We start from the raw sequence: 17,099 nt of genomic DNA, 5'->3' as shown, positions 1-17,099 counted from the left end.
CCAGCAGATGGCGCTATTTCTTTATTTATACAACTGTACATTACAATCTGGGTAAGAAGTTTGCCATTTGGGACAGGCGTTTTATATTAAAAAATGTAGGCAACGTTAGTATTACGATCTATAATAATTAAAAATCGCAATTGCTGTCCTAAAATGTTTCAAAATCAAGCCTTATTGACCCTGGACCGTGTATGTTTGTAGCAATAGCCAGCAATTCATTGTATGGGTCAAATTATAGATTTCTCTTTTTCTATCATTAGGAAATTAAGATTATGTTTTATTAAGATAGACTGTAAATGTCCTACCGTAAATATATCTAAACTTATTTTTTGATAAGTAATATGCATTGCCAAGAACTTCGTTTGGACGACTTTAAAGGCGATTTTCTCAATATTTACATTTTTTTTTTTTTTTTTTTTTATTTATTTTTTGCACCCTCAGATTCCAGATTTGCAAATAGTTGTATCCAAATATTGTCCTCTCCTAGCAAACCATACATCAACGGAAGGCTTATTTATTCAGATGATCCAAAAAATGGACCCTTATGACTGGTTTTGTGGTCCAAGGTCCACACTGAACGACGACAGCGGGGAAAATAGCACTTAGTTTGTGGGTTATATCACTATTTCTTTGATCACCACCAGCAAGAGCTTATATTTAAGCAGTAAAATGGATCACTGCGTTAAGAGTGAAGAAAACGTCATCATTTACCCACCCTCATATGAAGCGACTATATTTTGTCAAAGATACCGGCTGACATGGATGCAGATTAAATTCTGTAGCTCGATTGGTCCGAAGGCCTGTCAATCACTTGCAGCTCTGTACCCCATTGGACATGACGCGGCCCCGCCTGACGTCAACAGTATAAAGTTTGTCGGTCCTCGGCTGAACCCATAGAAGAGGGCAACTTTCTTCTGAGTTGGAGCGGTTAAAAATCGTGACTGCTTCGTCAATCCTTTGTAGTTTCTCTTTGGGTTATTCCAGTCCAGTAAACCGTTTCGTCCAGGTTAGTCATTTGCATTTAAATCATTTCTGAAATGTACTGCGCTACGTTGCGAGGTCGGTCAGTTTAATATCTCATATGAAAGTCATTGGCTTTTGCTAAGCTTCATGTTAAACATCGTTTAATATTGTTGGGTTATTAATGATGTTTTAGAGACAATGCCGTATTGGTATCTATATTAGCGAGAAACTAAAATGTTCTCTCGTTTGTGCTAATGAATCTTTTTTTTGCGGCTGATTCGTCACAATGACTCAATTGAACCGTTTGAAAACAAGACCGAACGAGTCGCATTAAATCTGGGCGTTTGTAGAGTGAACTCATTGAAACGCGAAATCAGTAACGGTTACAAGTTATTAAATGGCGGTTTATTGACGTGAGTAGATAATTGTTTAAAAGAAATTCAAATGAAGTGTCGGTTCAAGCTGAATCACTGCTGCAGCAACTGAATTGAGACACGTGAAATGGCAATAAACACCCTTAAAGTGTGCCAGCAAATGGCTTTGTTTTAGAGTTTTACAACATGTGCGGTTATAGTCTTTTGCAATAAGTCAACTATAACCATTATAAATGTGCGAGTGAGAAATTTCTTCTTAGATGCATCAGTCTAAGTCTAAAAACCTTTTTGCATCCTTATTGTTCTATAATTTCAGCTTTGTCATGATGCAGCTCAGCAACGACACATGCAACAAGCACTCGCTGCTGAATGTCATGAACCGGTTCATCGCCGCTGCCAACAACATGGACGAGACCATCATGGTGCCAAGCTTACTGCGGGATGTGCCTCTGGAGGACCAGGACAGCCAAGCCTCTGTTAGTCACAATAACAACGAGCCTTCTTTCCCCAGCAAACAGAGGGACATGTATGAGCACTACCTGCTGCTGAAGTCCCTCAAGAATGACATGGAGTGGGGCCTGCTGAAGAGGGAGATGGGTGGCAGCTTTCTAGAGATGGCGGTGAAGCACGAAGAGCCACCGGTGAACGGCGGAGCTGCGGAGGAAGGCACTGACCTGGAGGGCCAGTTCCACTATCACCTCCATGGACTGTTTGCTGTTCTGTCCAAGCTCACGGTCCAGGCTGACCACCTCACTAATCGTTACAAGAGGGAAATTGGTGGAAGTAGCCTGTTGCGATAGGATTGATTGGTTTAGAACTTAAAATGGACTATTCTTGAACTGTTGGACTGGGTGGCAGTGGACCTAAAGGGCTTTTGATTCCCCTCTGCCATCAAAAAAGGACTTCTTGCCCAAATCGGCTGTCTTGTGGCCTGATGTGGTGCTTTCAGGATGTTTCCTCTTCTAGATATTTAAAGGGCTGTGAGAATGAGGTTTTTTTTTAAACTGACTATTCAGCAGTGTGCATCTATTCCAGTTAGACTTTTGGGTTTTGTTTTAAATCTCTATACGCCAGGTCAGAAAGCCCTTGACATTGTCATTTATAGCTGTAGAAGAATGTGGATGCTGGTAATTCAGTTCTTTCTATTAGCCAGCCAATGCCTTTTATTGAGGGGATTTTTATGTATTAATGCTGCTCTTGTGCACTTGTCCATATGAAATGGCGTGCCTTCGGTTTTCATTTCCCACTTGTGCTGTTCAAGTGTGTGTGCTTGTCATGCATTGTATTCAGTTGAACAGGGCCCATATGAGTCTGTAATGCCACTTGTTTTTTGGTTTGTCCTAAAAGATTTCAAGTTTTATATTTTGCTGTAATATAGTGACTTATTAAATAAAGCATTAACTTAAATGGTCTCTCTGCATTGTCTATCTCCTGAGCATTGCATTTCCTCTCAAGTGCAATAAGATGCCAACGTTTACTGGAGGGCTGGGTTGAATATCTAATCCTGAATGGAGCTAGTGAGTATCTGCTAATCTAGTTTCGTAAGGGCTGTGTCTCTTGCATTGTGGGTGAGGAATGTTTTACAAAGGCAGGTTTGAGCTTGACTGTTAGTGTTCTCATGTTCACAGCCTTTTAAAGGGATAGTTCATCTGGAAAAATCAAGTTTGTTTACTCCTGTTATTCCAAATCTGACTTTCTTCTGCAGCACAAGATGTTTCAGAGTATGTTGGTACACAAACTGTGGTGACTATTTACTTATTCTGACTGAATGACAATTTTTCTTTGATCTCCTTAAATCATTCTCCATTTCCACCTGTGTTTTTAGAAAGTCCAGCCAAATATATATATATATATATATATATATATATAATATATTTTTTTTTTTTTTTTTTTTTTTTTTTTTTTTTTTTTTTTTAAAAAGCTTGTGTTCTAAACCTGTTGCTGGTCAGACCTCATACAAATTTTCCAAGATATTTTGAAGCAATTCACTCGAATCGAGACATTCCAATTCTACTTAAGAGAGGGAGACTGGTTCGTTTAGAACAAAGCGATTCATTTGAACGAATCAAGACGTTCCAATTCTACGTAAAAGAGGGAGACGGGTTCATTTAGGATGAAGTGATTCACCTGAATGAATCAAGACTTTCCAACTCCATGTGAGAGAAAGAGAGATGGGTTCATTTAGATCGAAGCGATTCATAGGAATGAATCAAGACTCTCCAAATCGACGTAAGAGAAAGAGGGAGACCGGTTCATTCAGAACGAATCAATTCACAATACACTTTTCTGTTTCCACTGACCTCCATTAAATGGACAAGATATACAGTAGACTGTGATCAATAATGTTTTTCATAATATCATGAATGTTCTGTGAAATTAAGAAAGATTTAAATTTGTAAAATTTAAAAGTAAATTTTCATTTTTTTTGAATAGAATATCCCTTTGAACAGGATAAGCACAGGCTTATACCAGTGTTTTAAATGATAATACAGGCAGTTCCATAAGACATGACATCATTCTTATCAAATATAGCAGTTCAAAGTGTATTAGACCCATAAAAAGTGTCTGGTTAAGATAATCAGTTTATGACCTTTTGATCGAATTAGTAAAGTGTACATGTAGTCCTTTAAGATACTGAGCTTTAATGTTCAGTTCTGAAGCATTGTATTTGAAACAAGAGTCTCAAAGTGTTTAGAGGAAATTTCTTTGGTTTTATTTTTGCATTTCCCCAGCAAATCTGGCATGCATTTTATATTCCCATCTTCATTCTGTGTGATTGAATAAGGATCATGTTTGAAAATGGAAACCCTTTTACCGTTCCTAACTAAAGTGTTTCTCATCTTCCCCATTCTAAACGTTCACTGAACCATGAACAATACAACTCTCTAACCGTTCAAGCTGCAATTGTGGTAACACCCAGTCTCTGAAGTAATGATGATGGGTGGACTCAAAGAATAGGCAAAACAAATGTGAGAATCACAGTAATACCAAATATTAAAATGTCTGCTTTGGCTACAGAGGGTCATTATGGTATATCAGACCGATGTAGTCCAACCATCTGTCCATTCAAGTGAAATAGGTCAGTGTGAGGCATGCAAACTGGGCCAGGCGGTCAAAGTAACAAATCTGCATGATATATAAACCAGCAACTAAATGAGGGATTTGCAGCTGACTTACAATGTAATTTTAAAGCTTCAACCAAACAAAATATAGCATGGATGAAAAGCAAGCCATTTATTTATCTCCTCAGGATCCACATGCACGTGTATATTAGAGAATGTAAATATACAAGCTATATTTTCTTGCGTCTCTAGATTCTTCTAAAAGCTATTTACAGCAACTGTGACAGACTGGCATAAGGATAAAACATCATAAATCATAAAGGGACTCATAAAAGCATAAATCAGTTTCAAAATGTTTGGCTGGTTCTGCTCTTCCCTATGCCATGGTGCATTGAGTGACTACGTGACCAGGCAATCTAGACTTGGCCGGGCACATTCAGTCCGCTGGATGACATCTAACAGCTGCCCTTTACGTGCTCCCGTACATCTTGGCACCTGCAAGAGAACGTTGCTAAACAAATGCAATGCTCGTGTCTGGCATACACGTGCGAAATGTGGAAGAATGTTTCATGCACTCAGACGCATCAGTTTTCATGGGTCAAACTAATTTTAAAAGACAGTGGTTTTCATAAAATGACTGCCTGGCAACCACAAACAACAAAAAATAAATTATTGATCAAACTAATACACATTCGTGGCAACATCTCCCCTTTGAATCTGTTTACTCGATAACTGATTCACATGAAGCGATTCACTAGAATGAACCAGACTTCCAAACTCTACATAAAAGAAAGAGGGAAACAGGTTCGTTTATAATGAAGCAATTCGCTAGAATGAATGAGAGTCCAACTCTACATAAAAGAAAGAGGGAGATTCATCCATTTAGAATAAAGCGATTCACTAGAATAAATCAGACTTTTAAACTCTACATAAAAGAAAGAAAGAGATAGCTCAGTTTAGAATTAAGCAATTCACTAGAACGAATTAGACTTTCCAACTCTACGTAAGAGAAAGAGGGAGATAGGTTTGGTAAGATTGATAGACTTGTTTAGAATTAATCGATTCTCTAGAATGAATCAAAGATTCAAACTCTACATAAAAGAAAAAGGGAGATAGGTCAGTTTAGAATGATAGGTTTATTTGGAATGAAGCGTTTCGCTAGAATATATCAGACTTTCCAACTCTACATAAGAGAGTTTATTTAGAATTAAGTGATTCACTAAAATGAATCAGCCTTTCACTAAAATGAATCAGACATTCCAACTCTATATAAGAGAAAGAGAGATAGGTTCATTAAGAATGAAGTGATTCACTAAAATGAATCAGACTTTCACTAGAATGAATCAGACTTTCAAACTCTACATGAAAAAAGGAAGATAGGTTCATTTAGAATAAAGTGATTCATTAAAATGAATCAGACTTTCCAACTCCACATGAAATAAAGAGGGAGATATGTTCCTTTTAGAATGAAGTGAATCACTAAAATGAATCAGACTTTCACTAGAATGAATCAGACTTTCAAACTACATGAAAAAGGGAGATAGGTTCATTTAGAATGAAGTGATTCACTAGAATGAATCAGCCTTTCTCTGAAATGAATCAGACTTTCCAACTCTACATAAGAGAAAGAGAGATAGGTTCATTAAGAATGAAGTGAATCACTAAAATGAATCATACTTTCACTAGAATTAATCAGACTTTCAAACTCTACATCAAAAAAAGGGAGATATGTTCATTTTAGAATAAAGTGAATCACTAGAATGAATCAGATTTTCCAACTCTACATGAAAAAAGGGAGATAGGTTAATTTAGAATAAAGTGATTCATTAAAATGAATCAGACTTTCCAACTCCACATGAAATAAAGAGGGAGATATGTTCCTTTTAGAATGAAGTGAATCACTAAAATGAATCAGACTTTCACTAGAATGAATCAGACTTTCCAACTCTACATAAGAGAGAGATAGGTTCATTAAGAATGAAGTGATTCACTAAAATGAATCAGAATTTCACTAGAATGAATCAGACTTTCCAACTCCACATGGAAGAAAGAGGGCGATAGGTTAGTTCAGAGTGAAGTGATTCACTAGAATGAATCAGACTTTCCAACTCTGTGTAAGAGAAAGAGGGAGATAGGTTCGTTTAGAATGAAGCAGTTCACTAGAATGAATCAGACTTTTCAACTCTACATAAGACAGAGTTCATTTAGAACGAAGTGATTCACTAAAATGAATCAGACTTTCCAACTCTACATGAAAGTAAGACAGAGATAGGTTTGTTTAGAACAAAGCAATTCACTAGAATGAATCAGATTTTCCAACTCTACAGAAGAGGAAAAGGCAGACAGGTTTATTTGGAAATAAAGCGATTCACTAGAATGAATCAAATTTCCAGTGAGAACCATTTAGGAAGAAATGATTCAATGAAGCAGATTTGTTATTGGCTCTGATTCATTAGAATGAATGAACTTTGCTATATATGGGCGAAAGTATCAGTTAGGAAGAACCAATTAAATAGAATGAATCAGATCATTAGTACACAAAGATAAACCGATACACTAGAATGCATCAAACATTTTAGCAGTTTATTGTGTGTTCAGGACAAACTAATTCACTATAATGAATCAGACTTGATGTTATGTAGAGCCATTTTGGATGAACCAGTTCAGTGGTATGAATCATAAATCCTAAATTTTGTAAGCGAAAACGTAGTTAAGTTAGTAGTGTCGCTACACTACAACTTAATGTTATGGTCCTAAGTAATTTATGTAATGTATTTTGCCATAATGTTGGTTGGCTGACAGCTGTTAGTGATGCTATGGTGAGATGATCAGCTGGTTTGGGTAAGGAGATGCTCACCCCACTTAGCTTCACAATACTAGGCCTTGTGTTGTATACTGAGAGCCTGTGTGCTCCATCACAGCATTACCAATCTGTTTCTGTACGACCTCTCCGTGCTAGAGGCCGAGCTTTCTCACCACCCGCACGGAAGTCAGCAAGTGATATGTCCAATGGTTCTGTTTTTCATTGTGATTTTTTTAGGAGATGCATGTTAGTGGCTCGTGTGGCAATTTCCCTTGTGTCTGCAAGTAACATGTCCCTGAAAGAGCAATAGAGACATGATTGCATAAAAATGCAATAAAGCAATAGTTCCTTTTCATTGCGCCCTATTACTTAAGTCAATTTAAAATCAGAGTTGGTAGAGAAACTCTTTCATTGTAAAAAATAAATACATAAATATATATAATATAAATAATATATAAAAAAATAATATATATAAAACATCTTTGTGATAATTTATATGTACGTGAAAGCAAGCTACTGGCATTAGGTTTCTTTTTTCACCAGGGTTGCCAGGTTTTCACAACAAAACCCGCCCAACAGCTACTCAAAACTAGCCCAATCACGTTTTGGAGGGGGTCCACTGGTAAAATTGGATTCCGAAGGGGAAAATACATGTTTTTTTGGCATGGTCACCCTGGTAAAATACACATTTCAGGAGCTAAATATCACATTAAATAAAAAACAACCCTCGGCATCAGTGTTAAAGTAGCTCAGTTCCGCGCAGACTTGGCAACACTGTTTTTTCACCCTAGTGCCCAAATTAAAGCTCATTTCCCCCTCAGAATAAAAAAAGTATTTATATAAATATAGTATACTAGATTTATATAAATACTTTTTTTAAATTAAAGCTAAAAAATAAGCAAAAATTAAGAAAAATGTCAAAACTGAAATAAAACTAAAAATAAAAAACAGATTAAATCAGTTTTTTATTTTTAAAATAAAATAAAAACTAAAAATACTAAAAAAAAACTAAAGTTTTATTTCAGTTTTGTTGTGCTTTTGACATTTTTATTAATTTTTGCTTATTTTTTAGCTTTAATTTATATTACTTTTATTTATTTTAGTATTAAATTCTTTTATTTCAGCTAGATGCCAATACAATTTTTTTATTTAACGTTTTCATCTGTTTCTATTTATTATCTATTTTTTATTTTTCATCTATTTTGATTTTAGTTTATTTTATATTATATTTTGATTTTATATTTTATGTTAAATGTTTAAATTTATTTCATTATTTAAAAATTAAATTAAATTTTAATTTAATTTAATTTACAACAGTCTCACAGATGACTTTTTATCTCTGTTACACTATTCAATATTTTTTCTTGCTTTGAACACCCGCCCCCAAACTTTAATTTCTATATAGACGTGAGTCCATTCATAAAAATGGATTTACTCTATAGCACGGAATGCCAAAGAATTCGTCAATTAGTCTTGTATTACTTTTGTACAGTATAATGTAGGTGTTTATGTATTCCTATTTCTGGCAAATTTAAATAAAACAATTAAATGCTAAAAAAAAAATACAAAAATTACAAAAATTACATCAAGATTAACCTAATTGTAGAAAAAAATTACAATTATTATTAAAGTTTTTTAACAGAATATTCACACAATTTCTCTTACATGTATTAATTTTAACAGAAAAACCTGTGTTTGTTTGGCAACAAATAAAAGGGTTTAATTTTCATTTCATTAAAAAATGTTTAATGCCTTCATTTGATTATCAGAAAAATTAAAACACAAGAATTTCTGAAAAAATAAAAGAAAAACAATTGTAGGGCCCTATTGTTCGAAATGTTGAGATGTTGAGAAATTAATGTTTTTGTTATTACACAGAGAGTAAAGTACCAGAAAAAAAAGTACCGTATCGTCCGTACCGGAATCCTAAGAGAAACACTGGTATCTAAATCTTGTATAAAATGTATTATATAGAAATTTAATAAATATATACATTTATAAAGAAACCACACTCATTTAAGGCACTTTAACAGATGCTTCTGTAATGACCTTCAGACTGCTGATGTAAAGTCACAATGTTTGTCTCTCTACTGATATCATTTCTATCAAGCTCTTTGTGCATATAGTGCGAGGCTGAAGTGCAACCCCTTCCTCTATCTCTCACAGGAAACAGAGCCTGCAGAAAGCGTAGAGGTGTATGTCAACAAAGACTCAGCAAAGAATAAGTGCTTAGTGGCCCTGAAAAGTTCTAATGTTGACACTGTATTGAATACAAGATATCTTATCACAAAATGTTTGCTTTCTTTGTACTGCACTGCAACACTGCAACTTAAAAACCGTATGTGAAAAATACAAGACATGCTGTCATGCAACAGAGTCAGAGAGGGCAGAGAATTCATTCTGTCCTGCAGCTGTCTTGCTGTACACGATCAGCTCATGCAGACTAGACATGATAAGTCAGGGTACTCCATGCACGACGTGTAGCTGTAAGAACGTTCAGGGCAGCTGAGGTTACATAAGCCAGTAGGCGTGGCGCTCAGCTGGAACTTTTATAACCCCATACACAGTGTCGCCTGGGTTCCCTTCACCCATACAGGCTATAGCACATGCACTGCTCATGCACGTCTGCCATCACTTTAAATTATTATCATTGCTTATCAGTTCAGTATAGCTTCTCTGGTAAAATGAGTGTGCTTTTCACTGGAATACTTTTTTCCTTTTTATGATTATTCCTTCTTTGAGTCTGTTAGGAACTTGGAACATATGTTATTTGCACAAAATTCTCAAGAGAAAGATATTACTCTTCTTGGCCTGTTGTCCTCATAGACTGAATGGTCTGTTCTCAGTGTCCTCAGAAAGGGTCCAGCTGACTTCTTCACATGATTTAATCTAATTTAAAGGACAGGAGCGAGTCATGCAAGTCATTAGGTAGATTGTCAGTCATGTTTTACACTGCTGCATTATGCATGAAACTTTTTAAGTCAGGGATTCAACTGTTAATAATTGAACTCAAGCACTGAAATTATACCACTTTAAAATGACAGTATTGCAGTTTGAAGCAATATATTTTGAAAATGTATAATCATACATATGTGTGTATAAATAGGGTATAGAGGCAAACCTGCCTGTTACTGTTGGGTCTTTTATGTCCACTTTTATGTCCTTTTTTTGGTTATACAAAGATCACATTAAAATAGTATTGAAAACTTTTTATCATGTTTTTTTTTATAATTATTAATAATAATACAATTAAATAAATACGTTAAATTAATAAAATAACATTTTAGTTTAGATTTGTTTAGCTTAAATATTATAAACATATGAATTATTAAATGTTTAAAACTATGATAACGTAAAAGTGACAATTTTAATATCAAAATACAATTATTCAATATTAATGACTTGCTTTATATATATATATACACCAAAAATGCCACTGTCCCTCAGAAAACAGTGTCAGTAAAGACCATGTGTGAGGTGTCCAATTGTCAAAAATAAATAAATAAATAAATACATGAATAAAAATAAATTAAAATGTAAAATAAATGTATATACACTGGTATATATTATATATAATTATATATATAAAGGTATATATTATATATTAATTATATATATATAATTCCCAAAAATTACAATTATTATTTTTTACATTTCTGTTAACTTCGTAACACAACACTACGCAAAAAACTCCTAAATTCAAAATACACTTACTGTAAAAAAATAAATAATAATAATAATAAAATCTTCATATTAATACAGTACATTGTTGCTTTTAAAAGGCTATTTTATGTTAGATGTTCTTGTTTAAAATGTCATTTTCTATGCCACAAAACCGGTCTTAAGTAGCACGGGTATATTTGTAGCAATAGACAAAAATACATTGTATGGGTTAAAATTAAAGTTAAACATTTTCATTTATGCCAAAAATCATTAGGATATTAAGTAAAGATCATGAAGATATTTCCTACCATAAATATATCAAAAGTTAATTTTTGATTAGTAATATGCATTGCTAAGAACTTCATTTGGACAACTTTAAAGGCAGTTTTCTCAATATTTTTATTTTATTTTATTTTTTTGCACCCTCAATTTCCAGATTTTCAAATACTTGTATCTCGGCCAAATATTGTCCTATCCTAACAAACCACACATCAATGAAAAACTTCAGCTTTCAGATGATGTATAAATCTCAGTTTCAAAAATTGACCCTCATGACTGGTTTTGTGGTCCAGGGTCACAAATAATTTGAGATGTGTTAGAAATAACATAATTGTGGCAATGTTCATGACGTCATGACATACAAAATGTCAGAATTCTTATGTGATGCATGTGTATAAACTGTAGGAGACTGTTTGCAGACAAACTTTACAAAGGCCACAGTACCAAAACTGCCCATATAATTGAGGAAACACCTATATATTGCAACACACGTGCACTGGCAGTGTGAAACTTTGGACATAATGGTGTGATCACTGATCTAGGTTCACAAGGGCCACACGTCGTGATGAGAGATATTCTATACTTAACATCCAAGAATATTTGTCCCTGGCAGACACAAGTACTTCCAGAATAGCAACAGATTATTGAGCCATGCTAGCCCGGCTATAAATAATTAGAAAGAATGGAATTAGAGGCACCGATCAGTGACGGTTCTGCTCAGTCATTACTCAGCATGCCTGGAGAGTTAAACTAATGCAAAGTCAGCGCAACAAACATCTGTTTTCACAGATGCATAAGAACTAAATGCTCCTAAGCGAATATATCTCACTTTAAAATACTGTAAACTGAATCTGGGTTAAACAGGACAAGGAGAATGGTATCTTAATTAACATGTAAGGAGCACCCTGTCAGGTTGTCTGGCCTTTCTAACCGTCTCTGCGTCTACATAAAAGAGTGTTCAAAAGCAGAATGCTAAAAGGGAAGTTCCCCAGTGGTGTTTGAGAGAAGCAGAGCTGCCAGGGCCGCCCCTTTGTGGAAGCACTCTTACATAATGTCAGTTTGAACAAAGACGGAAACTGGTTGACCCCCTAAACGCACATATTTAAGAAAGGAGTGTGACGAGCAGATTTAACTCTTTAAACTTCTAATGCAATCAAGTGACTTTTAGACTTTTGTGTTGGTCGGATGTTTCAAAGTTTAACTGTGTAAAGACTTTGCCCAGTGGAGTTTAGCTAATATATTTAGTCAAAATGTGCACAATAATACTGCATTTTAAAAAGTGTTGGTTTTAAGCCTTTTTTCTTTTTGTTGTATTATTTTTAACACTGCAATTACTTCCATATGTTTGCACATGGATATATAACTGTAATATGCCTTGTCTAGACATGCCCTAGATTTAAACCAATCATGGATTAGTTCCTAAAGTGCCAACCAATGGCAGGCAGCAGATCTTGTGGGCTTGGTGAAGGAGTGGCTCTGAAACCTGAGTCCACATATGATGCAATTGGGATTGTCATGGTGTAAGAAAAAGTCATGACTGGTAATTCCGGGTAATTTTAACACAAATCCATTACTAGATTTAATATTATGTCAACAAGCTAAAGTTTTAGATTTTTGTAAAATCCTAAATCTTAATGGTAGCCGTCTGTTTTAAAATAACTAACTTGTGACACAAGTGAACTGGAGTAACCTTAGTAGCTAGTCTGCTTTGTAAATCAATGTGTGGAGGTTTGCATGCTGTGACTGAAGAAGGTTCCCTTGTACAAGTGTTGGTTTTTGTTAACTAAAACAATAATTGAAAAATAATTTCAGTAATTGAAATAAATATGAAATATACACTACCAGTAATCTTTAATGTTTTTTAAAGAAGTCTCTTCTGCTCACCAAGCCTGCATTTATTTGATCCAAAATAAAGCAAAAGCAGTAATATTGTGAAATATTTTTACTATTTAAAATAACTGCTTTCTATTTAAATATATTTTAAAATGTAATTTATTCCTATGATCAAAGCTACATTTTCAGCATCATTTCTCCAGTCTTCAGTGTTACATGATCCTGATTTTTTTTCAGGATTCTTTGATGAATACAAAGATCCAAAGATCAGCATTTATCTGAAATAAAAATCTTTTGTAACATTATACACTACACCATTCAAAAGCTTGGAGTCAATGATAGAAATAATAGTTTTATTTAGCAAAGAAGCTTTAAATTGATCAAAAGTGATGAAAAAGACATTTCTATTTCAGATAAATGTTGTTCTGAATGTTCTATTCATCAAAGAAACCTGATCAAAATTCTACCAAAATTGTTTGAGCAGTAAATTCAGAATATTAGAATGATTCTGAAGGATCATGTGACTGGAGTAATGATGCCAAAAATCAGCTTTGAAATCACAGCAATAAATTACATTTTAAAATATATTCAAATATAAAACAGTTATTTTAAATAGTAAAAATATAAAAAAAATTTTGACTGATTTTGCTGAACTTTGGATCAAATAAACGCAGGCTTGGTGAAACATTAAAAACTTTTGACTGGTAGTGTAAATATTAGATAAACTTGAAAAACAGCTACTGTATACACTGCCCTCCAAAAGTTTGGAAACGCCCTAGAAAAGTGGGGTTTTGGACAATATTGGCATGAATCATTTTTAATTTGTAATCATTTTGCACTGATAAGGGACAACACAAACTACAAAAACATATTTTATTACATAAACAGTTTATACATAGAAAAAACGTAAATTTTCTATTCATCCAAATATCCAGCATTAGCAGCTATTGCAGCTCTGCATAATCTGGGTCTAAATTCACTGTATTCAAAACTTAATTGCCAATCAGTTGTTAAAGCTATTAAAGTGTGCTGACCCAAAAATCTTTTAAAAACTTGGCCCAAGTTTAAACCAGTAACCAGGCATCAGATCTGGCAAAGGGGCATGTCTGACTTTGACACGTTTATATTGCCATTATGATGTAATCAAAATGAAAATGATTATTGCTGGCCTTCAATGATAATATCAAGTCACCTTAATGTATTTGCACCAAAAACATAATAAGGATTTACACTGATATCATCCAAAATCACACTTTGACAGGGGTGGTTCCAAACTTTTGGAGGGCAGTGTACCTATACTAGATTCACTATATAAATAATACTAAAATACCTCTGCAAGTTAAAGACTTCAGAGCACTAATCTTAAGTAACTTGTGCTGCCATCAAGGCTTTTGAAAAAGTCGTTGAGTAACTGTGTGACTGAGCGTTTGGTTTACCATGAGGCGCAGATGGCAGAGCTATAGTCGCAGTGTTAACTGAAGCATATCTTCATTTAGTCACATTTTGCTTTTGGTCGCAGCCTGTCCCCAGCGGCATCCTTAACTCATCTTTCTCATGACTCTGTCTCACCTCACCGTGCTGCGATTTCTATTCGCTCTTTTGCATATAAATGGCCCCCAGCCACTCAGCATTCTCTTCCATTCCACCGCTTCAATTCAGCACCAGGCAACCAGACGAACCAACGGCTAACTGTTGAGAGTATTGAGTCGAGTTACACATTATCTTGCATTTTCTAGCTAACCTGTGCTTTTTCAAGGTGTGGACATAAGAAGGATTGACTAGACATTCCTAACTAACTGACTCACGTGCTGAGATATACGTGGGTGAAGACGTTAGTTTATGGATTGAAATTTATCAAAAGGTGGATAAATTCTCCTACGTGATTCATTTGATATTCTCTGCTCACGTAACTGCCGTTGTTATCTGTTAACGCTCGAATGTAACGCGTGGTAGCTTAAAGACTTAAATTACATGACTGTTTTATTGTTTAATGACATTTTATATTATTTTATAACAGTAGGGCATGTGTCTGTGCTACAGAAGAAGGCTGACTCAGGAATTATCTGATTTGTTCCTCAGCAGAAAACGCACGTCTCCTGAGGCCTTTGTCGACGCAGACAAGTCTCATTTCTAAATTCTGTCTCGTCCCTTTTCCCATGAGCACTACAGTGCACTAGTTTCTCAACAAACTGATTGTCCCTTCCTCCAAAAACTGCATCACCTACTTTGACTGACCTTTTACCGCTGTGAACTGCCCTCCAAACCTTTGAATTCGATGTGTAGGCATCTCTTTGTTAGTGATACAACCAAGTGTACACCAGGTTTGGGTCGATACAAATTGTCTTTGTTTATTTTTTGGCATAAGTCTCTTATAGTACTAGGGCTGCCATTATTTAATCAAAAATACAGTAAAACGGTGATATTGTGGAAGTTGAATTCATTTCTGTAATGCAAAGCTAAATATTCATGTCACGTTCTTGAGGCGCTCAAGAAATATTTGATTATTTATTAATTTTATATGTTTAATATTTGTATTATCAATGTTTATTAATGCATCCTTGCTGAAAAGAGTGCTAATTTCTTTACAAATATTTTATGGATCCCAAACTCTTGAATGCTAGCATGGGCCTAAGCTACCAGTCAAAAGTTTTTGAACAGTAAGATTTTGTGTGTGTGTGTGTACTTGTTTTTTTGCTACATTGTGGGGACCAAATGTCCCCACAAGGATAGTAAAACCTGAAATTTTTGACATTGTGGGAATCGGCCTGCGGTCCCCACAATGTTAAAAAAATCTTAAAAATAGTAAATGATGTTTATCTGAAAGTGTAACGATGCAAACGTTTTCTGTGAGGGCTAGGTTTAGGGTTAGGGTTGGGTTAGGGGATAGACAATATCGTTTGGTCAGTATAAAATCTATAGAAGTCTATGGAAAGTCCCCACAATTCACAAAAACAAAGGTGTGTGTGTTTTTTAAATAAGCCTGTTCTGCTCACCAAGCCTGCATTTATTTGATACAAAGTACAGCAAAAATACCTATTTTCTATTTAAATATATTTTAAAATGTCATTTATTCCTGTGATTTCAAAGCTGAATTCTGATTTGCTGCTCAAACGACAGCTGTGTAGATTTTTATTCATGTTTCTTTGATGAATTTATTTATTTTGATCAATTTAAAGCATCCTTGCTAAATAAAAGTATTATTTCTATAAAAAAAATACTGACTCTAAGCTATTAATTGGTATAGTGTATAATTTTATAACATTAACATTTTTACATTATAATTTTATAATGTTACAAAAGCTTTTTATTTCAGATAAATGCTGATCTTTGGATTTTTCTATTTAAGAATCCTGAAAGAATGTACTCAACTGTTTTAAATGTTTATAATAATGACAATTAAAAAAAATGTTTCTCAAACAGCAAATCAGCATATTAGAATGATTTCTGAAGGATCATGTGACACTGAAAACTGGTGTAATGACACTAAAAATTAAGCTTTAAAATCACAGGAATAAACTGCATTTTATAGTATATTTAAATAGAAAGCATTTTTTTAAAACATTCAAAATATTTCACAATTTTACAGTTTTTTTCTGTACTTTGAAATGCAGGCTTGGTGAGCAAAAGAGACTTATTTAAAGAACATTAAAAACATTTAAATGTGCAAATATATTTGCTTTCATATAAATTTAATAAGCTAAATGATTAAACTTCAATCTTCTTCAGCTGAAAAAAAACATTTAATTACCTTCTCAGATCACATGAAGTAATGTTAGCATCTTGTGCCCCCTTGTGGGCAATGCAGCATTTTTTTAATGGGCTACGCTGTTTCAAATTGCACTTAAATATTAAAACCAAATATGACATATGGGGATGGCATATGATGACATTGATATTGACTTGTAGCGTTGTGTAGCGTGGATGAAATCTACATGAATTAATTCAGTGCATTAATATAGAACTTGACTTGCAACTGTAAAATAAAAAATGAATATCCCTTGTGATTTTTATTAATAAATTAGATTGATTGAACATTGCTATCTTTGATAATTTTTCTCCTGGTGAGTGTTGAGGCTGGTGTTAATTTGGGTTTACTATGGTAAGTGTGGAAATTTCACCTCG

At 34.3% G+C, this 17,099-nt stretch overlaps 1 protein-coding gene across 1 annotated transcript; it reads left to right on the top strand.

Annotated features, from left to right (window-relative positions):
* The first annotated feature begins 864 nt into the window (after positions 1 to 864).
* Positions 865 to 2,749, top strand: mid1ip1l (MID1 interacting protein 1, like). The gene is made up of 2 exons (XM_051128346.1): positions 865 to 1,006; positions 1,654 to 2,749. Exon 2 carries the CDS (start codon positions 1,661 to 1,663, stop codon positions 2,135 to 2,137), a length of 477 nt encoding a protein of 158 aa, XP_050984303.1. The 5' UTR covers positions 865 to 1,006; positions 1,654 to 1,660; the 3' UTR covers positions 2,138 to 2,749.
* Positions 2,750 to 17,099: the final 14,350 nt, after the last annotated feature.

Source organism: Labeo rohita, chromosome 14, assembly GCF_022985175.1.
Source record: "Labeo rohita strain BAU-BD-2019 chromosome 14, IGBB_LRoh.1.0, whole genome shotgun sequence".
Classification (NCBI taxonomy): domain Eukaryota; kingdom Metazoa; phylum Chordata; class Actinopteri; order Cypriniformes; family Cyprinidae; genus Labeo; species Labeo rohita.
The sequence above is the reverse complement of the archived record's forward strand: the minus strand, read 5'-3'. Positions and strand labels throughout refer to the sequence as shown.